This window comes from Ursus maritimus, unplaced genomic scaffold, assembly GCF_017311325.1.
Source record: "Ursus maritimus isolate PB19 unplaced genomic scaffold, ASM1731132v1 scaffold_8, whole genome shotgun sequence".
NCBI lineage: Eukaryota > Metazoa > Chordata > Mammalia > Carnivora > Ursidae > Ursus > Ursus maritimus.
This window is the reverse complement of record NW_024426996.1, coordinates 13,555,720-13,579,136: the sequence shown is the minus strand read 5'-3', so window position 1 is coordinate 13,579,136 and position 23,417 is coordinate 13,555,720. Positions and strand designations below refer to the sequence as shown.

The 23,417-nt window shown below is 38.4% G+C and overlaps 1 protein-coding gene across 1 annotated transcript; it reads right to left on the bottom strand.

Annotated features, from left to right (window-relative positions):
* Nucleotides 1–410: 410 nt before the first annotated feature.
* On the bottom strand, nt 411–19,867 carry HSD17B13 (hydroxysteroid 17-beta dehydrogenase 13). The gene is made up of 7 exons (XM_008706179.2): nt 18,635–19,867; nt 15,116–15,223; nt 14,022–14,153; nt 12,012–12,118; nt 9,997–10,134; nt 6,836–6,952; nt 411–1,466 (listed from the first exon to the last, which is right to left on the bottom strand). Exons 1-7 carry the CDS (start codon nt 18,842–18,844, stop codon nt 1,376–1,378), a joined length of 903 nt encoding a protein of 300 aa, XP_008704401.1. The 5' UTR covers nt 18,845–19,867; the 3' UTR covers nt 411–1,375.
* Between the last annotated feature and the right edge of the window lie 3,550 nt (nt 19,868–23,417).

The following is a 23,417-nucleotide window of genomic DNA, read 5'->3' as shown; positions in this document are numbered from 1 at the left end:
CTCTGCCTTCCTCTCCCCCTGCTTGTGCTTTCTCTCTTTGACAAATAAATAAAATCTTAAAAAAAATAATAAACAAATAAAATAAAATGTCATCATGAATAAAAATTATTGCCAAAGTAGCTAGGAAAAAAAATCTCAAAAAATAATACTCTGCTCAGTGTCACACACAGAAAGGATTTAGTAAGTCATTTGATGAACCAACACTCCTGCTGTCAAAGAAGCCAAAGTTGAGAGAAACCTGGGACCCCTTAATATCTGCAAGTTCTAGCTTTTACCATCCAGATCCTTGCTTCCTAAAGGAGGTTCATTGAGACTGAGAGATTAGAAATCAAAACTTGTATTTTATAACTACAAGAGGTTATTTTTTTAAAAGCACAACATTTATCATTTGTTTTTAAGAAATTTTTATTAATGATTTGTTTTTAATCATTCATTTTTAATAAAAACAGGCAGATAGTTGATGTAAAAGCAGTCTATTATATTTAAGAAAAACACAAAAACAAGATTACTCTTGATGTAGTGGGAATTGGATTTTTTTTCTATTAAAAAAAGAGACCACTCTTTTATCTCTTAGATCCATTGTCTAGTATTAGGTAGTCAGCCTGATTGCTTTTTCCATGTTAGTTTTCATTTTTGAAGCTCAAAACTATCTAAACATCTCTGGTACCAATGATATATGAAAGCATAAACTATAAAGAAAGAGGTTATCATGGGGTTAAAATTTCAGATATTCTGATATTCAAGAGAGGGTCACCTTTTGCAATGGCATAGTATTTTAAGAGATTATGAAAAGGGCAGAAAGTATAGAGCGTCCACTCTTGGTGGAGATAAGAGCTATACTAAGGACAGAATCAAGCAAGAAACTACAGAATACTGTTTTGGGCTGATGACAAGGGAGAAGCTACAGAAATCTTTGAAATGCTGAATTTCACAGCAGTAACCTCTCTGGCCTTTGGACACTGCTGCTCGCTTCAACTTCACGTCTAACTGCCAACTCACACGGTTGACAAGGTCTTCAACCTTCCCTGTGTAGATAAGTTCTCTATTTACTCTCAGGGAGGTAGATTTGTTCCCCCTCAAAGCAGAAAGAAAAGAAATAAACTACCTTAAGAAAAGTGGCCTTTTGAATATGTTTCTGTAAGCACAGAAGTTTTTAAGAGGCACGGAATGAAAAATAGATCTGACTGTTAAAGCTACATTAATATTCTTGAGAAAGACAGGTAATTAGTCTTGTTCATTTGACTGCTGCTAATGTCAAACCAATGTTTTTAATATTAACAGTATTGAAAAATGTGAAATTAAGCTTTGAAGCATTGATTCTAAACTTAGATTTACATCATTAAGGTGCATAATTCTCTGGCTGGAGCTCATTTATTCATTTCATTTTGGTTTTGTGGCCAATCACTGCTTCAAATTGAATGTTCTGTAAATGATTTATAGCTGCCAAGGCACGTTCAGGAAGAAATCTGTATGAAAAAAAGAGATGAAAAATTCTCAATTAAAAATTTTTGACATGAGAGTTCTTTTTTGTTGTCCGTTAAAATACCAAGAGTTTATCTGGTTTGCATTTAATCTTCCTGTGTTCCTCCTTTCTTCCTTCACATCTACCCCTCTCTCTTTTGTGTGTATGTGTGTCTTTTAATACTTATAGTTCAAATACTGTGAACATATAAAGAAAGCACTGATAGGTACTATTCTTCAAACCTTCTCATATTAGTGAAATCTTACAGGAGATTTTATATGATAAAGATCTGAAACTAAAGGTCTAGACTTACTGCTGACACTGTCAAGGAATCCTGATAGGAAGCATTCACAGAAAGACACCACCAAAACTCCATCCTTCCACCTCTCCTTAAATATTTACTGAATATCTATTACACACCTTATAATAAGGTGGACAAAAGTACTCAAAAAAAATAGCTATGGCCTGAGCAGCTTATTGTTGAGCTGAGAGGCTAAGAAAAGAGGAGAGGCTGTCTTGAAACAATGAATGAGAAATATCAGCCTTCTCTAATTAAGGGTTATAACTGTGAAGAGGATTCATGTGGGCTGGAATAGTGAAGAAAAACTTCCAAAGTGTTCAAGGATGGGTAAGATTTGAGGAGGCAGATGAAAGGAAGAGCATATGTGTGAAGATAACAAGACAGATGTAACACATTCCATGAAGAAAGTCATAGTGAAAATCACTTTGGTCTTGTTGACTAATGAAAGATTTACATCCTTGTTTCAGGCCAGGTGGAAGATGAGTGAATAAGCAAAGGGGCAGGGAAGCTCTGCTTGGGAGAAAGACCAGTATAAGAGAACTTGTACAGGCCTTTTAACTATCCTCACGAAGAAACCTCCATGCTAGTAATTGCATTTGCTCACAAAATTGTCTATCTCTGTTAAAGGAATTATATGTGAAGAAGATTAACAGTAAGTCCCTGTTGCTGAGTAACAAACCACCATGACAGCTCTACAATAATTCCAAAGACTTTGAGACTCTTGCTTATTGTACAGGGATATCTATTCTCCAACTCTGACAGTATGACTATGTTTATTATCTTGTTCATAAGCAACTATGCTATGATTTTGATTTTTTCCACATTAATATGACCTGTTTTGAGCCTAAAGAGAGGAGGAATCTTATGAAACTCCTTTCCTACAGTTGCTTAGCAACAAGACATTAGTCAACTCGAGATGATGTTGCCATGAGGTTGAGGTTATGCTGTTAGTCTATTGAAGCTAAAATGGAAGATTGAAATTGATGCAGCAATGCAGTTTGTCCCCTGTTCTTGAATGGTTCTATTCCAAGGTAGCACAGTTTATGTGGATTGGTTTCAAAATGACCCAAGAGCTTGTGAAGTTAGTATAGTTATCTTCTCATTGATACAATTTTAATCTATCATAAACTGTCCCTCAGTAGAAAGCTGAGATTATCTCTCTGGGTAAATAATCTTATCTCTTCTTAGCATTTTTTAAAATATTTTTTTATTTTTAAGTAATCTCTACACCCACTGTGGGTCTTGAACTCACAACCCTGAGATCAAGAGTTGCATGTTCTACAGACTGAGCCAGCCAGATGCCCTTTTCCCTAGAATTCTATGTAAGTTCTGCTTCCTAAGCCTTTAGTATCCGACTTCTGTGCTTTTTAATGGCAGGGGCTTTACTTGCATTATGTTATTGTTATGGCATGCTTAGAAAGGAGATATTAGCACATCTCCATTTTATATATGGAAAATCTGAGGCCACAGAGGTTAAATAATTCATCCATGGTCAAAGAACTACTAAGTGGTAAAGTGGTGTTTAATCTTAGGTGGAGCCTTCTTAATCACTGTATCATATTGTGTTCCTTTAAAAACAATCTTTGCTTCAGTTAGAACAGCCTCTAGCAGAGATGATATGGAAATCATAGAGGTGGCAGAGAACATCATTTAAGTACTGAAAAACAAAAAACTATCAACCAAGAGTTCTATACTCAGTGAACGTATCTTTCAAAGCTTAGGGCAAAATAAAGAATTTGTTAAACATACACAAGGTGAAAGAATTCACAACCAGCAGAGCTTCTCTGAGAAAATGTTAAAGGATACCCTTCAGGCAGAGGGAAAATGATACCAGATAGAAGTCTGGATCTACACAAATTAATAAAGAGCACCAGAAGTGTAAACCACATGGATACACATTTAAGAATTTACCTTGTTATTTAAATCTCTTTAAAAAGATATTGGCTGTTTAAACAAACGAAAACTATGTAATGTGGGTTTTTTAATATATGTAGAGGTAAAATGTATGACAATCACAGCATAAGTCAGAAGGGAGAGATAGAAGCATGCCACTGTAACGTTCTTAGCCTATACCTGAAGTGGTATAATATCATTTGAAGGTTGACTATGATAGGTTAAAGACACATACTATGAATCCTAAAGCAATAACTTAAGTAAGGAAATAAAGAATTATAGCTAGTAAGCCAAAAAAAAAAAAAAAAAAAGGAAATAAAATGGAAGTATAAAAATATTCAATTAAACCAAAAGAAGGCAGAAAAAGAGAAAAAAGGAACCAAAAACAAATGGGATAAATAGAAAACAAACAGCAAGCTTTAAACTTAGCTTTAAATCTAACTATGTCAACAATCATATTAAATGTAAAGAGTCTAAAAACCCCCAATCTAAAAGCATAGATTGCCAAATTGGATTTAAAAAAAAAAAAAGAACCAACTATATACTACCTACAAAAATACATTTCAAATATAAGGAAACAGGTTAAGAGTAAAAGAACAGAACAGGATATACTAAGATAACATTAACTTATAGAAACTGAAGTGGCTATATTATCAGATTTCACAGCAAAGTATGTTTCCAGGGATAAACAAGGTTATTTCCAACATGACAGAGTAGTTAATTCCTCAAGAGGACACAATAATCCTAATTGCTATGCACAAAATAATAGGGCTTCAAAATATATGAAGCAAAAATGGAAAGAAAATAGACAAATTCACAATTATAACTAGAGATCTTGAGACCACTTTCAATAATTGATAAAACAAATAGTCAGAAAATCAGTAAAAATATAGAAGATTTGAACAACACTATCAACCAATTTGACCTAAGCGGACATTTACAGCACACTCAACAATACAGAATACTCTACTCATTCTTTTCTTTCTTTATCTTTTCTTTCTCTCTCTTTCTTTCTTTCTTTTTATTTTTTAAGATTTTTTTTATTTGAGAGAGAGAGTGTGTGAGAGAGAGGACAAGAGCAGGGTGAGGAGCAGAGGGAGAAGCAGACTCCCCACTGAGCAGGGAGCCTGATGCAGGGCTGATCCCAGGACTCCAGGATCATGACCTGATGGGAAGGCAGCCACTCAACTGACTGAGCCACCCAGGTGTCCCACTACTCATTCTTTTTGGGTGCACATGGAACACTTGCCAAGATAAACATGTTCCAAGCTTAAACATGTCTCAATAAATTTAAAATATTTAAGTCATATGAAGTAATTAAATTAGAAAACAGAAAAATTTCGAGAAAATATCCAAAAAGCTAGAAACTTAAAAATACATTTCTAAGTAACCCATGATACAAAAGGGAAACTAGAAGTATTTTGAACAGAATATAAATGAAAACAAAATATGTAGAATTTGAGGGACAGAACTGAAAACAGTACACAGGGAAACTTTATAGCATTAAGTGCCTATGCTAGAAAAAAAAAATCAATGAACTCAGTTTCCACATTAACAAACTAGAAAAAGGGAAAATTAAATGGAAAATAGAATCAAATAAATAATTAAGATCAGAAAAGGAATTAGTGAAGTAGAACACATGAAAAATACATAAAAAATAAAATAAACCAAATGCTAGTTCTTTGAAAAAAATCAATAAATTGATAAACCTCAAGATAGACTGAAGAGAATAAAAAACCAAAAAATACAAATTACCAATACCAGGATTGAGATATTCTAAAGATATTAAACATACAATAAGGGAAGATTATGAATAAATTTATGCCAATAAATTTGACAACTTAGATGAAATGGACAAATTCCCTGAAAGACACATATTACCAAGAACAAATAAGTAGCCTGAATAGCCCTATAGGTTTTAAAGAAATTAGATTTGTAGTTAGAACTTGTGTATAAAGAAAACAACAGCCCCAGATGGGTTAACTGGTGAATTCTACCAAATGTTTAAAGAAAAAAATAATGCCAATCCCACACAAGCTCTTCTAGAAAAGAGAAAAGGAGAGCATACTTTCCAACTCATTCCATGAGGTCAATATTATACTGACACAAAAATCAGACAAAGATATTACAATGCTGGGGTAGTTTGTTCTTTAAAACTCATCAGTATAATACACCATATCAACAAATGGAAATGAAAATGGAAAGAAAATATGATCTTAACATAGTTAGTAAAAGCATTTGATAAAAACTCTCATCAAAATACTAATAGGAGGGAACTTTCTCAACATGATAAAAAGCATCTATGAAAAAATATCTACAGCTAACATTACACTAAATTGTGAAATACTTAATACTCTTCTCTTAAGCGGAATACTTGGATGTATGCTTTCACCAATCCTATCTGATATTGCATGGAAAGTTCTAGCCAGTGCAATAAGGTAAGAAAAAAAACCATACAGATTGGGAAAGAAGAAGTAAATGTGTCTTTATTTGCAGACAATACGATCATCTGAAATAACCTATAAAAAAATCTCTTAGAATCTACAAAAAATTACTAGAAATGAATTTAGCAAGGGTGCTAAATACAAGATCAAAATGCAAAAATCAAACACATACTAGTAACAAACAATGGGAAATAGAAAATTTTTTTGAATGCCATTTGCAATAGCATCAAAACATGAAATACTTTGGGATACATCTGATAATATGTGTGTAAGACTGAATGCTGAAAACTATAAAATGTTGTGTAGAGATATTAAAGAAGAGGGAAAAAAGGAAAGATATTTTATGTTCTCTATTTTCTTGGATTGGAAGACTCAATATTGTTAATATCAATTCTCCCCCAGTTAATCAATAGATTCAAGGCAATTTCCATCAAAACTCCAGCAGGCTTTTAAATAGACCCTTTATTTTTAGCTATATTGTGTTCTCTTTAAACAGCCTTTCCTTCAGTTGGAATAGTCTCTAGCAAAGATTAAACTGAGATGGTAGATGTGGTAGAGAAAATGAATCATTCTTTTTTTATAGATTGAATAAGACAGAGAAATAACAGAGAAAGCTTAACTGTTCTCCCCAGGCATGGGGAGCTTCCACAGCAACATTCACAGCTGAAAGACTCTTCATCACACTGATAGCTCTGTTTGTGTTTTAGCATTTTAGATGTTTTGTGCTATACTTACTTGTCTAGTATTAAGTAGATATTGAAATATGATGGAACAAAAATCATCTTCTTATTTGTAAGTATTCCATCTATCAAGCTTCTTGCAACTGTATCTGTCTCCAAAAGAGGCCATAGTCTGTGATTAAGAAGAAAAAAGTTTGGTTCTTTTTGTTGGTGTTGTTTTAATTATCAAAGGCAGGAAAATTAACTTATCACGTCACCAAATTAGGATTTAAAGGGTTCCAGGATTCACTGAACAATGTTTCCTGCTCCCACACATGCCATAGGGATGTTTTGTCATCACAATCTTAAACTTTCCCATCCAGTGGGCATGTTTTATGGCTCACTCGGTCAAAATATCAAAAGGGTGGAGGGGCGTCTGGGTGGCTCAGTTGGTTAAGCATCTGACTCTTGGTTTCTGCTCAGGTCATGATCTCAGGGTCCTGGGACTGCACCCCAAGACGGGCTCCACGCTCCATGGGGAATCTGTTTAAAGATTCTCTCCCTCTCCTCCTCCTCCTGTTCGTGCTCTCTCTCTCTCTCTCAAATAAATAAATAAATAAATCTTTTAAAAATATATCAAAAGAGTGGAGAGGAATTAGATGGTAGAGGTGAAGAGGCTCCAGGCAAGGAAGAGTAGCAGGTGGGATTATTCTTGGGACAGAAAGAAAACATCTGACATCTTTCTTCAGGGCTTGTGGGATACAAGGCTATTGCTAAGCATACTTTCTTTCTTCTGGAGTTATCCTGTAAAGCTAGATTATTGATTTTTTTAAAAAAAATTTTATTTGTCAGAGAGAGAGAGAGAGCATGCACAAGCGGGGGTGGGGGGCAGGAGGCTGAGCAAGCAGAAAGAGAAGAAGACTCTCTGCTGAGCAGGGAGCCCGATGTGGGGCTGAGTCCCAGGAACCTGGGATCATGACCTGAGCTGAAGGAAGACACACTCCACTCACCGAGCCACCCATGTGTCCCAAAGCTGGATTGTTTTGAAGGCATTTAATTCTCGAGTTCCATGTCTGAATTGCCTATGCTACAATTTAATGAAAGTTCAAGATGCACCCAGGGAGTATTGCATTGCAACTGGAGGCGTGACCTTGCTTATACTGAACACTGTGAGCATGAGTTCTTGAGAAGCACTTATAACCACAGGCTCAGTGTAGAATGCCCACTAGTGCAAGATGATGACAAGAAATTAAAATGTAAATGGACTGAAAGTGTTACATCAAAACTAAGATGCATGGGCTGAACAGAAAAAGGTTGGGTGGGAGAGTTAAGTTATAACCTCCTTTCCTGACATGTTCCGTGATTTACTACAGATTATTGTGTGATTGAGGTTTCCATGGCATTGACTAGCAAGCCAGCAGGCAGAATTATAAATTAATACCTTTCTAAATTATTGGGTTCTGCCTTTTCCCTCCCTGATTTTTCCTACCTGGTTTCTTCAACCCAGTGTCTGAGCGAAGCCTGACATTAGTATATGAATATTTCAGCTTTTGCCAAGGAGATTCAGAATCCAGCCGTCTGGGTCAACCTTCGGTAATGCCTGTCAGCCCCTAGGGTCATCCCCAGGCATCCACACTATCTGGGGTCACATTAGGCTTACTCTTCTCATCTATTGTGTCTTCTCCGCCCGTGGACCCGGTACTCTTGGCACACACTAAGCCTGAATGCTGGCCAAGAGGGTTTTATTAGGCCCAATTTGTTTAAGAAAACTGAGTCCAGAGTCTCAATCGTTCCACAGTATTTACTTAAATATTGGGTACTTGTTAAGTGCCTATGGTCTAGCACTGTTAAAAACTCCACTGCCAGGGAGTGACCACAGCTCCAGAGACCACACAGTAATTAGGTTAGACCACAGCTAATCCAGAGTTCCGAGTCAGTAGCTTCAAGGAAGCTTAAAGGAAAATTTGTTAGCTCTTTTGAATGAATGAAATTGGGTCTAATTCCCCTTTAGTAATAAATTGGCTTCAGATGGGCAAGTTTAGTGTATTTTGTTAACCTGCAGCAGAACAAATACCAGAGTTGAAGCAAATTTGTGAAGGTGTCTGAATGTTAGGGCCCATCTCCTTACCTTTCTGCTTTTTTTCCCTCTCCTTTCAGGACCAATTTCTCCTCTCTTATGGTTTCAAATCCTCCCTTACCAGACACAAATTTCTCACAGAAATTCATCTTGATTAAAGGGTTAGGAGCTCAGTTTATTGCTGCCCCTAGGAGCATTTGCATTTTTATGGAGGACAAGGAGGTAATGGTGATCAAATGCTGTGATTATATTTATTTACTTATTTTTAATATTTTATTTATTTATTTATTTGAGAGAGACAGAGATAGTGAGAGAGAGCACAAGCCAGAAGGAGAGGGAGAAGACGACTCCAAGCTGAGCAGGGAGCCCGATGCAGGGCTCGATCTCAGGACCCCAGGATCATGACCTGAAGGAAGATGCTAAACCAACTGAGCCATCCAGGCACCGCCCCCCTCCCCCCCCCCCCCGTGATTATATTAATACATCAATGTTTTCCAAACCTATTTCCAGACTTATCTGGCAGGTATGCTTGTAAAGCAAAGCAAAACAAAACATCTCATTCTTGGAGCTCATCTCGGCCTACTCAATCAGAATCTCTAAGAAAGACCCATAGAACATTTATTTTCTATGTACACACAGGTAATGATTCTTAGGACCAGACAAGTTTGAAAAATGTTAGAGTACTTCATGCTAGCACCATGGAAGATGGAAAAGGGGCGTATACCTGTACCTTTCCATACTCTTAGGAGGACAAACCATGAATGGGAGAGGGGGATGTTATATCACATTCATTTTGGGGGTGGGGTTTCTAGGAGAGGACACTCTTGACATCTCTGAGCACACCTCTCTAGCCTGTCCCACCCCCCTCTCATTCCCTCTTGGCACCTGAGTGTGTTGAACCTTTCACCTGGACACAAATAAACACCCAGTTGCCTAACTCATTGGCAGCTGGGTCACTCCTGCTAGTCATCAATGCATTTTCCCCCTTTATTCATCTAATTTCAAAATGAAACTTAAAGGCAGTATAACATTAAGAAGAAACATTTTTCCTTTTTCATTTTTTTCCTATTTTCTCAGTTGATTCACCTAAAAACTTCTTGTACAAATTTCATATCAATTTCTCATGCCATATTTTTATCCTGGCTTGACTTTGACCTCACCTTGTCTTTGGGTTTTTGGTGAACCCAGTATTCACAAAAACTGGGCAGAGACACGAGGTTTTGATTCCAGTTTTTCCCAAGGTTTCAAGTTCTAATGTCAGAGCTTTGTGGAAGCCAACAGCAGCAAATTTGCTGGAACTGTAAGAGAATTACCCACCATTATTACTAGCTTTCTACAAGAAGGCAATGCTGATTTGGTTTGAGAACAAGAAGCCAACTTCCACTTGGTCATCAATTTTCATTTACATTGTCTTACATGATTTTACAGAATTCTGAATGTACCAATTTCTTATTTAGCAATGATAGCAATAGAACGCATCCTAGTAACGTATTAACTGGCTTACTGCTCACGTTTCCACCCTAGTGTAAGGTGTTCCATGCAATCTTCAAACTGTTTTCTAATCAGTTTTAATTACTGTTTTTATTTTGAAAAATATGAAACAGAAAAAACATATTTAGAAAAACTTTGTAACTAATATCTACACTAAAACTTCTGTGGGACTCTACACATTTCTCCTCTCTTTCTTGTTAAGTGAGTTCCTAGTTTCTCTCTTGATCCTGGAGGCTGCTTTGGCTTCTAAATTTCATTGTGAAAATCTGCAGTAAAAAGACTTCAGGTGGTGCAGCTGTGCCTGTGTGCAGCCTTCAGCATATCGCTTTACCTTCTTTTTTTTTTTTTTTTTTTTTTTTTTTTTTTTTTTTTTAAAGATTTTATTTATTTGACAGAGATAGAGACAGCCAGCGAGAGAGGAAACACAAGCAGGGGGAGTGGGAGAGGAAGAAGCAGGCTCATAGCGGAGGAGCCTGATGTGGGGCTCGATCCCAGAACGCCGGGATCACGGCTCTAACCGCTGTGCCACCCAGGCGCCCCTGATTTTCTGATTTTTAAACACAGGTAATAAAATAGAGGGCTGACTTGAGGATTAAATTTTATAACATATGCCTTATAACTTCATTACCTATAAGAATCTATATAAATGTTCATTGTATTTTTGGCTCAGGTGACAATAAGAACAGTAAAATTAAAGGCCAGCTGCTTTCTTAAGGGAGAAACAAAAAGGGAGAAGTATTAGGACATTGGGTTTCCACATTTCTAAACATTAAAAGAGCAAATGTTTAATCTGTGAAATTCTTACTTTGAAGTAAGGTTTGATGGTGGTAGAAGCAGCTTGAAACAACCATATGTATGTGCAACAATCCCTGACACTGAAATGGAACTACAGTGACTATAATCAGTGTCAGAAGTAATTCCATCGGTAACTCAGTTTAACCTTGAACATAATGTATAAGTACATAATAAATCTATTAATGACCCACACCCACACCCTCCCACAGATATTCATGTGTTCGCTGTTACAAAAAGAACTGGACCAAATGTTAGCAAGTTAAATTTTTCTATGAGGTTCATATGAAGCTGAAATAGGAAATGAGATACCATTGAAGGAGTTCACAAGGAAAAGATATTTTGCAAAGAGTGTATCCTCGGCGCCATCCAACCTTTTCTGTCTGTGTCCTTGGTAGATCTTGGAGTGTACTATCTACATCTTTTAATCAGATAGGGGCTTTCTCCCTCTCGCTCTTCCCCCACCTTCTGTCTCTCATCCCCACAGTCTTTGGTGGCACGAGCACACTGGAAACCGTTTTGGTCCGGGGCTTGCTCTGGTTAGCTGATCTTGGGCACGCAGGTGATGGCATACATTGATGTTCACCTGGACTTCCGTATGTTTTACTTTGGTCTGTGGTTCCCTGTTTCTTTTATCGACAAGTACTCATTCCAGGATACAATGGAAGCACACTTGGCATTATATTTCATTGCTCTACAGAGGAGCTTTCAGAAGTCTGAATATATTTTAACCATTACAACCAGTTTCATTGTTTTAGGAGAAGTCATTTTTAAAAGTTTATTCTAGATGACTATGTAAATTCTGTAAATAACCCTGCTACGAGGATTGGAATCTAAAGTCTAATAAACCTTTGAAAGGGTTATATAAATATCATTGCTGGAAAATACTTACCAATATGGAATAAGATAAGGAATCACTCCATGGCCACACACTGAAGCCACTGTGACGATGTGGCCATGATTTCTCTTCATCATGGATGGAAGAAGTGCTTTTGTGATCTTAAAGGTCATTGCAGAAAGAAAAAAAATGACTCAGGTGTTAGGTTTCTAAATTAGGTAGTTTTCTTTTTAAGAAAAAATAGCATTTGAGACAACTTTTAAGATGAAATTAAATACGTGTCAAGATTCCATAATTACTTCTATATAAATGACAGATATGAAAAAGATTGAAATGTATTTGTTTAAGTTGGCATTGAGGGCCGTGTACTAAATATCACATGCTAAGAACTCATCTTAATATTTCCCCTTCTTCCCAGGGCACCTGGGTGGCTTGGTCAGTTAAGTGTCTAACTCTTGATTTTGGCTCAGGTCATGATCTCAGGGTCATGAGATTGAGCCCCATGTGGGGTTCCGTGCTCAGTGCAAGGGCTGCTTACAGTTCTTTCTCTCTCTCTCCCCCAGCTTGTGTGTTCCTGTGTGCTCTCTCTCTCCCTCTCTTTAAATAGATAAGTTAAAAAAAAAAGATTTTTTAAATCAATTAAGTTTTTATTTATTTATTTGAGAGAGAGAGAACAGGAGCAGGGTAGGGGGCAGAGGAAGAAGCAGACTCCCCGCTGAGCAGGAAGCTAATTCAAGGCTTGATCCCGGGCCCTTGGGATCGTGACCTGAGCCGAAGGAAGACACTTATCCGACTGAGCCACCCAGGTGCTCCAAAAATAAAATCTTAAAAAAAAGAAAAATATTCCGCCGTCTTCCCTTCAGAAGGAATCAAATATCTCCTTTATGGATATATCATCTGAATAATATCAAGGGAAAAATTCAGTGTTTTCAGAACTGAAAAGACCCCTATGGTAATCTGGTATTGTGTAATTTTTTTTTGGTTTGGGGCTTTATCATTCTAATGAGAAGAATCTTGTGTAACGATATCAAATTTAAAAGCTGAATTTCGTCCTGATCCACAATCAGTATCCATCACGGTTGGATTTAGTACCTCCCTATTTGTAACACTGCGTATTATATATTGATGTGACAGGAAACAAAAAGTCTTTATCTTCAAAAAGCTTTTGCTGTTTTGTGAGAAATATCAATATTTTATGAGAATTTTATAAACACACCCTATGGACCTTATGCAAATTCACAGCCAGAACTGCCAAACCAAGCCACTCCCAAACTTCTGACCCACAGAAATTCTGAAAGGAAAACAAACATTTATTGTTGCTTTCAGCCACTAAATTTTGATATAATTTGTTATGTAGCTATAGATACCTAACACAGGAGGTCTCTATGCAGTTTGGTGGTCATAATCATCAATCCTCATTAGCACGTGTGAGGGGTGGGGGCAGGTGTGAGGACGACACATCTCTTTTTCTTCTCTTCCAGACTCCAGGTTTGCTCTAGGTTCTACACTTAATACTAAGGCGCTGGGAGATTAATCCATATAAATGCTTTTTACAAAGTCATATTTCAGTCTTCTGATAGCCAATTATAAGAGGCCTGTAGAACCATATATCTACGTTTGGACATGGATCTAGGGTTTGTCTGAGTCCCATGCAGAAAAGTTCCTAACCCCTATATACACTGGAGTAGCGATTCATGTTGTCCTTTCAGTTCTAAAATTCCATGGTATGAGGTCACAAGTGAATGTATGTTGTATATATTTCTTCTAAAGCACTGAAAAGATGTGCACTGACAACTCTTAGCAAAGCTCCCCAAATACATTGAGCACTTGGTCCATCCAGGCCATGTTTTGTGTTAGATTCTGGTGGAGAAGACAGACCAACTAGCCTACATTCTGGTGAGTTGTGTCCCTTCAAGCTGTGCCCTTCTGTCAGAGACTCTTCCACTCAAATTAATTTGGTGAGTCTTGATTTGAGGCAAATATAAAGGTGTGAACTTAACTACAACTTCATGTACCTTCAGAGGTGTGAGATACGCACAAACCAGAAATGTTTCTCACACTCACCCAAAAATGTCCTAGGATGTTGACCTCAAAAGTTTTGGTAATCTCTTCATCCTTGCTACTAAGAAGGTCAGCTGGATATATTGTCCCGGCGTTATTCACCAGGATGGTTACATCTCCCACTTCTTTCTTTACCTTTGAAATGGAAAAAACACATTCACTGTTACAGAAACTCAAAGTTTTGGGGGGCGGGGGAAGGAAGGAAGGAAGGAAGGGAGGGAGGGAGGGAGGGAAGAAGGGAGGAAGGAAGGAAGGAAGGAAGGAAGGAAGGAAGGAAGGAAGGAAGGATAGTTTCGGGGCTGATGTCATCCAGGGATTAGATTCTTTATTTCACTTGACGAGATCTCTTAAGAGTTTAGGCAGGAAAGAACTTGAGGCCAGAAAGTGGATGCAAAGGGAACACTGTCATAAAGCTAGGAGAAACTTCTTTTAACATCTAAATTTCATACCCTGTAATTCATAGATTTTTAAAACTTGTCTATAAAGTGAAATTAATATTTGTGTTGATTAACTGATTTATCAGTCCTGACCAAATATGTTTATAGTGCTGAGTAATGTTGGTCCTACCACCTACTAGCCATGTGCCCCCGGACTGGCTAACCCCTCTCAACCTCAGTTTGCTTGTCTATCCGGTGAGGTCAGTAGGGTTATTGTAGAGATTGCAGTCATTTATCAGAGTGTTTGGCTCATTGTATTTGATATCTACTCTTTTAAAAATTGTTATAACTATTAACATCACATTTTCTATAGAAGACTAGCAGCAACATAAATAAAATCCCTTATAAAAAAAGAATTACTGCACAAGTAATAGGACTAAAATGAAATTAGTGAGTGATCCTTTCTCCTGGGGATAAATCTCTTCTCTGTCACTCTGTATCACTGCGAAACTTCTGATCAGAAAGAAACCGACTGATGATATGAAACAATAAGAAGAGACAGAGTTGAGGGAATTCTATGCAAAGAAAAAATACATGCCCTTCCTTCTTCATACAACTTCCTCAGTTCTAATCTAAATCAGGCAGCCAAAAGGCACCTTTACATTTCCCATGTCAATGGATACAAAATGATTTGAAGGAATTTGTATTCTGAAGTCTCACCTGCTTGACGAAGTTATAAATGTCTTCTCGGCTACCGCAGTCCACCACATACGCATGCGCAGTGGCCCCCAGTTTTCGGCACTCGGCGGCCGTCTCCTCAACACCGTGCTGTCATCGGAAAAGACAAACGCAGAAAGATGTAGGTCAGTTAGGGGACAAGAGTGGGAGAGAAGGAACTGGAGAAGAAATATCTTTAAAGATTAAAATTCATGTCCAAAATGCCCTCCTTGTTTGTACGAAAGCTTCATGAGAGACGCTGCTTGGCTAAGTGCGCAGAGATTTTCCCTGGCTTTTCTGCCAGCGAGCGCTCCGATCAGGCGCGGGTTTTCACTTTGTTTGGCTTCATTCTCAACAGCCATTCTCCGTCAAAGTGGGGAGGGGAGGGAATCCTTCATGTTTTTCTAGCTTTTTATCTCAGGTGAGAGGACTTCTCCGGGAGGCAGTTTTTCTAAAGCAGGCTACTCTCACAGCTAGAGCGTGCTTGAAAGATGTCGCTCTTTGTGGGGCCATGAATGGAGGTGGTTGAGGACACAGAAGAAAACTCAGTTTTTTCATTTAACATATATCTTTGGAGCACCAACCACATAATAGGTAGCAAAGCAATTCTAAACACGTGGTAATTTAAAACTCTATGCCCCTGCCTGTCATAGTTTTCTCGATGGTTCTAATTGAACCCTCTCACAGGGAAGGAGAAAGAGGGATCCTTATTTGAGGAAGACTTTCATAGGGAGACAATGCTACTACTCATGGGGATATAATCTTGTGTGCAAGTGTTCCTGAGGGAAAATGGGGGAGGGCCACTGGATAGAGTCTCGTCTATGTAACAACTTTGCGGATGTAATAACTTTGTAGTAACTTTATAACAACACTAGGACATGGAGATAGAGAAACTTGTTTTCAACCTAAATTCAAAGACCTTTCTTCTAAGGTAAAATTGTCCTGTTTCTAGACCTGCATTTCTGGAAAATTGGAATTCTTTTCAAATTTTGACCTCTATTGATTTTATTGAGATTATAAGATTTTTAAAAAATTACACTTTTTCCTCTCACAGTATATAGACTCTTCACTGTGATGAAGAGGCAAGGGCACCTGAAAGCCCTTTTCTCACACCGGGATGTCAGTAGTGTGGCTGTTGCTTGCGGGCAGTCCCTGAATGGGTGGCAGGTGGGTTCCCTTAGCCAGCGCCACCTGCCTTGGGTCCTTCATATTCCACTACCTCAGGTAAGCCCAGGAGCAGTAGCCTGAAATCCCAAAGAATAGACCCAAACAGAAATTAGGACATGTAGTCACAGAGTCAATGTCCCCTCATAGACTTCTGGGGGTTGCAGAGGAGTAGAGAGGGAGGACAGGAGCTCTTTCACCAATTTAGGCTTTAGCTGGTAGCTTGCTTATTGCCGGATTACAAGAACCACCAAGCATTCTTTTGGCTCTAGATTCACGGTTAGTAGAGAGCATTGGTAACCAGAGCTGTCCTCAGAGGCTTTGACTGAAGAATTAAAAATTTGTCAGGCTTATAACTGAGCTACAGAACTGCAAAAATATAATGCCTTGTCTTTTTGTGAGCAAAATAGTTGCTCTAGCTTCAACTCCAGGTTGCATGGTTTACTCCACTTTTCAGAGTTTTCCTAAAGCAAGTTTAGATCGAGTGAGGGCAAGCTGCTAGTATATTCATTAGGTAAGGCAAAAGAAGCCAGCCATAACAAAAAGGAAGTTGGTACCTTCCACAGGTAAAGGAGATCTGAGTTACATTTGCAGCCTTAGAGTGAATAATTTAATACCTGTAATGTTTAACCATAAAATCCAAAGATTCAAAGAAATCCTGTGAGGTTAGGTGACTCATCCTTCAGGCAGAATCTTAAATAAGTCATTTTTATTCCTTGTCACTGGAACTTTAAAAATGTAATAAGAATGAATCCTTTCCCTCCAACCACACATCTGGAAAGATCCAAAGGTTAGATTTTATCAAGTCTTTTTCATGGATTTATACTTATTTCTATTTTTTTGATGAATGCTTGAGAACACCAGACAACTCAATTTGTAAATTCTTGTCCTCTTCTAAAAAGTGCATTGGAACCTCTTCAAGGCCCAAACTGATGCCAAATCACTTTCATGTATATCAACTCATCTATTAAATGCCTGTGTCTGTTACACAGAAATTTATCAACTTTTCCTTGTATAGTATTCTTTGCTGTCTGGAAAGAACCAGAAAAGAACTACTTTTCTAAGTTCAAGTGACATTTCTTTTTAAAGATTTTACTTTTAAGTAATCTCTGCACCCAACGTGGAACTCTGACTTATAACCCCAAGATTGAGTCACATGCTCTATCAACTGAGCCAGCCAGGTGCCCCCAAGCGACATTTTTGAAAGCTTTAAGAAATAGGGGACAGCTGGACATGATAGCAAAGAACATGGGAGAGCAGTAATATAATGGCAGTTAAGATCTCACTGTGATTTGTGGAAAATCTGATTCTTAAAAAAAAACCAAAAAACAAAAACAAAACACTTCACGGTTTTTTCCAGTCTTAAAATCCGGTAACATTTTTCTATGTGTATTTTCATGGCCTTACCAGAATTCACAAGTTTAGGGGAAAGGACACAAAATTTCAGCTATTTCACTCTTAATCTGAGTAGCTAATATAGCATTTACAAATAATAGTACAAGAAAAATGAGTGCTCAAGACAAACTTAACCCACTGCTTGTGGGTTTTATTTAACACAACTAATATTTACTATGGCTGAGCATTGTTCTAAGCACTTACAATATTTACTTGTTTAATCCGCTTGCTCAGGAGTACACAAACTTTTCTGTAAATTGCCAGAAAGTAAATATTTTAGGATTGTGTGGATATGAGGGGAGGCACTAAGAGGTCCTGTCGTATGTTCTTCTTTGTTTCTTTTTTGGTTTTTGTTTTGACATGCTTTCAATAATGTAAAAAACATTCCTAGCTCAACAGCCTACTCAAGGACCAGGTTTGGCCCGTTAGCTGTAGTTTGCTGACCCCTGTTCTTGCCCATCCTGTGAGGTATTATTTCCTTTTGAAAGATAAGGAAATGATGGGGCGCTTGAGTGGCTCAGTCGGTTAAGCATCTGCCTTCGGCTCAGGTCATGATCTCAGGGTCCTGGGATTGAGTCCCACATTGGGCTCCCTGCTCAGTGGGAGTCTGCTTCTCCCTCTCCTCTTGCCCCCCACCCCACCTCGCTCGTGCTCTCTCTCTCAAATAAATACATAAAATAAGAAAGAAAGAAAGAAAGAAAAAAAAAAAAAAGGGAAGCTTGGAAGTAGCCTGGCTCCGAGTCTGTGTTATCAACCTATACATATCATGGCATAAAAAAATCACTGCTTAGTTCTCAATTATGTTCCCTTTGTCAAACCATCCAAATGCAAATGTAGAATAAGGCACTGGAGAATTTATGAAATGCTGAAAAAGAAAAATAGAAAGGTAAGCAGTTGCTAAGTCAAATAATGTTTACAATATATGTCTTGTGACTTTAAAAGATGGGCAAGTGAGTGCATTACCTTATTAATATCCCACAGAACCAGCTGGCTCTTCCGTTTCGCAAATTCATAGGCAGTCCACCTGCCTATTCCGTGCCCGGCTCCTGTAATGAGAACAACCTCCCCGGCCACAGATTTTCTTCTTCGGGGAAAGAAAACCTTCACCAGTGCCTCCAAGTAGGAGTAGGTGATGGTGAGCAGAAGCTGGAGGATACCCAAGACAATATTCATGGCTCTGCTCTGTACTCTTCTCCGGCTCAGTCCTTGTCTAATGCCAACAGGGAGCCACCCTCCACACAGAGATCCCGGGAAGAGCTGCACTCCAAGTGTGGATGGGACTGGCAGAAGTAAGCCAGGTTTGCTGCAGACTTTGTCCACGTGTTCTAGTAGATTGGAAACACCTGAGTTTGGACGTGATGCAATTCCTACTTAAAGCTTGGCACAGGGACAAAGGAATCCTGGAGAAAGAGCTCTCTGGACTTGCTTACAGAGCAGCAGTTCTGTGCTGTGTTGCACAGTGAAGTTTCACCTCTAGAAATAATTCTGTTTTTTAAAATTTTATTTTCTTTTATTTATTTGAGAGAGAGAACGAGTGGAGGGAGGGGCAGAGGGAGAAGCAGACTGCCCACAGAGCGGGGAGCCCGATGCAGACTGACCCCAGGACTCTGGGACCATGACCTGAGTCGAAGGCAGACATTTAACTGACTGAGCCATCCAGGTGCCCTCTAGAAATAATGCTAGAGATAGTGCATCAGCTAATGGTCTTTTGGTATTCTCTTGGTATCTCTCTGTAAACCATTGTGTGTGTGTGTGTGTGTGTGTGTGTGTGTGTTTAATTGAAGGAAAAGGAGAAAGCAGAGATATTATCTTCAGGAGACTTAAATAAGTATTGGCCAACCAACCTTAGTGTGATTCATTTATTCATGAAATTTCAGCATCCATATTTCAGTGAACTAATTATTTCACAGGAGGTGCCCATTTCCCCCAAAACCTCTTAAGTTTGGAGGAGATTGGAGGTTATATAAAGCAATCAATCCCCTCTGTGATGCTATGGGAATGAGCATTAGATTAGGAGCCAAGTCGCCACTTAAAAGTGGTGTGACTTCCACGTGATCTTAGCCAAAAGGCCGAGAAGTGATAAAAGCAGCGTGACTTCCAACACCCCCAAGGTAGAAACAACTCAGGTGTCCGTGAATGGATGAATGGATAAACAAAATGTAATATATACAAACAAGGCCATATTATTCCTTTTTTTTTTTTTTGTAAGATTTTACTCATTTGTCAGAGAGACTGAGATAGAGCCACAAGCAGGGGGAGCAGCAGGCAGAGGGAGAAGCAGGCTCCCTGATGAGCAAGGAGCCCGACATGGGACTCGATCCCAGGACCCTGGGATCATGACCTGAGCTGAAGGCAGCCACTTAATCGACTGCACCACCCAGGCATCCCATATTATTCCTTTTTAAAAAATGAATGCAATTCTGATACATGCTACAACATGCATGAACCTTACAAACATTATGCTAGGTGAAATGAGGGCCCGAAGGGACAAATATTGCATGACTCCACTTAAATGACCTAAATAAGTCAAATACACAGGGACAGAGACTGGAACCTTGGTTATCAGGAAATACCACCCTTTCTTTGGATTCCATGAAATGAGAAAGTTATAGGATTTATGTACATTACTGTAACCCACTGTTTGTTTAGTCTAACTATAGTAATTTGCCAAGTACAAGTTGAAGAATGTAATCTCTTCAAATAAATATTGTTCCCCTCCTTTCTGGAGAGTTCATTAGTACACTGTCAAAGGTTCTGTGTACTGCCAAACTGATAAAGCGGTATTAGGTAGTCTTAAATGTCTTGTAAATTTCTTGAGGCTCCTAAACCTAGTTTCTTTTTTTTTTTTTTTAAGATCTTATTTATTTATTTGAGAGAGAGAGAGTGAGAGCACAAGCAGGGGGAGAGGGGCAGAGTGAAGCAGGCTCCCCACTGAGCAGGGAGCCTGACGTGGGGATCTAGTCCAGGACCCTGGGATCATGAACTGAACCGAAGGCAGATGCTTAACCGAGTCTCCCAGGCACCCCAAAACCTGATTTCTATCCAGACAAACCCCAAGTTCACATCTTATAGAGGCCTCAGCTTATTTTTTGTTTATGAAACCTGTTGCTTCATCTCTGCATATCAATCCAACTTCTTTCCTTATAGTAGCAAAGAGAGGGTCTTGATCTCTATAGTGTACTTTTCAGTATTTCTTTCCTTGTTCCTCTAATTATTCTTTCCCTATTAATTCCAACTTCTTCCTGCCTACAGGACCTGTCTCTTTTGCTTTCAACTATTTTCTGTTTTCTACCATTGTAAAAATATTCTGTGAAATCTTCTTCCACCCCACCCGTTTGCCATTGCATCGTTCATCTCGTACTATCAAAGTATTACACAATGATTACCTCTGTTTTCTGATTTCTATCCTTGGGAGGATAGAAATCTCTTGCCCCTTTACTCTCTATCTGGTGCAAAGTGCTACAATGGTCCTAAATAGAAGGAGCCATCTGAGCATCACCAGACCTGAAGATGGGGGGAGGGTGTGAGGTGAGCCATAAATGGGACCTAAAGGGTGAGCAGGGCTGGCCATGTGGTGAAGAATGTTCCAGATATAGGAAACCATGTGTAGAGGCACTGGGAGGTGAGAGATCATGGCACATTCAAGGACTAGGAAGGTCCGTCTTGGATAACAGAGTGTGGTGCAGAGAGAAAATAGAGAACATATCAGAAGCTCAGTCACTCAGAGTCTCAGCATCAAGGAGGGCTAGTGAAAGGTTTTGAGCAGGGGACGGCTATCATCAGATTTACAAATACTGCAGGATGGAGAATGCATTAGAAGAAGGGCAAGAATAGATGGAGGGAGACCAGTTGGATGTCTGTTCAGTAACCCTGGCCAGAAATGGTGGTGGCCTGAATGCACATGGTGGCAAAGAGATATTTAGGAGAGGGAATAATAGAATAAATGGGCATTCACTCAATAAATACATATCAAACCCTTTGCAAGTCTTAGCTACTATTCCAGGCATTGGGGATATACCATTGAGCGAAATACATAAAAACAAATCACTTCCCTTAGGAAGCTTTGCTCTAGGGGCAATGTAGACAATAAAGAAGGTAAATAATCAAAATATATAGTATACTCCACAGTAATAAGTATCAAGGAGAAAAATAGAGGACAGAGGAATCTTACAGGGCATGGCCCTGTAGGCAGGGTTGCAATCTTAGATATGGAGTGAGAAGTTCTAAAAAGACTTAAAGGGAAGATAGAGGTAGCCACGTGGCTGTTCTGCAGAAGAGCATTCTGGAGAGGAAGCAGTAAAGTACAACGGTCTTCAGATAGAAACATGTCTGTGGGCTGAGGATCAGCAAGGGGACTGGTATGGCTCGAGAGAACTGAAAGAGTGTGAGGCTAGTGAGAGTTTTATAGGTCAACATAGTTAAGCTATAGTTTTCAACTCTTCAGTGCAACACTAATCTAGATATTGTTGTGAAGTTATTTTGTGGTTAACATTTATAATCAATAGCTTTTAAATAAGACAAAATTATTCTTAATGATGTGGATGGACCTTATCCAATGAGTTGGAAGGCCTTGAAAACAAAACTGAGCTTTCTCTGTGCTATGGACTGAATGTTTGTCTCCCCCCACAAAGTTCCTAGGTTGAAACCTAATCCTCAAAGTAATGGTGTGTGGAGGTGGGGCCTCTGGGATGTGATTAGTTCATGAGCCCTCATAAATGGGATTAGCATTCTTGTAAAAGATCCTGGAGAGCTCCCTTGCCCTTCTGCCATGTGAAGACACAGCAAGAAGACAGGCTGCTTGGCTGTGAACCAGGAGGCAGGCTTTCACCAAGACACTAAATCCTGGTGGCTTGATTTTGGAATTGCCAGCCTCTAGGACTCGGAAGAATAAATTTTGGTTGCTTACAATCCACTTGGTCTTTGGTATTGTGCTGTAACAGCCTGAACTAAGACACCCGGAGCCAGAAGAAATTCTGCCTCAAGACTGTAGCATCAACTTCTGCCCGGGAGTTTCCAGTCTGCCAGCCTCTCCTACAGGTTTCAGAGTTGCTGCCTCCCACAATAATGTGAGCCAATTCCTCAATGCCTTGAAAGATATCTCTCCTCGTATGTATGTATGTATGTATGTATGTATGTATGTATGTATGTATGTATGTATGTATGTATGTATGTATGTATGTATGTATGTATGTATGTATGTATGTATGTATGTATGTATGTATGTATGTATGTATGTATGTATGTATGTATGTATGTATGTATGTATGTATGTATGTATGTATGTATGTATGTATGTATGTATGTATGTATGTATGTATGTATGTATGTATGTATGTATGTATGTATGTATGTATGTATGTATGTATGTATGTATGTATGTATGTATGTATGTATGTATGTATGTATGTATGTATGTATGTATGTATGTATGTATGTATGTATGTATGTATGTATGTATGTATGTATGTATGTATGTATGTATGTATGTATGTATGTATGTATGTATGTATGTATGTATGTATGTATGTATGTATGTATGTATGTATGTATGTATGTATGTATGTATGTATGTATGTATGTATGTATGTATGTATGTATGTATGTATGTATGTATGTATGTATGTATGTATGTATGTATGTATGTATGTATGTATGTATGTATGTATGTATGTATGTATGTATGTATGTATGTATGTATGTATGTATGTATGTATGTATGTATGTATGTATGTATGTATGTATGTAT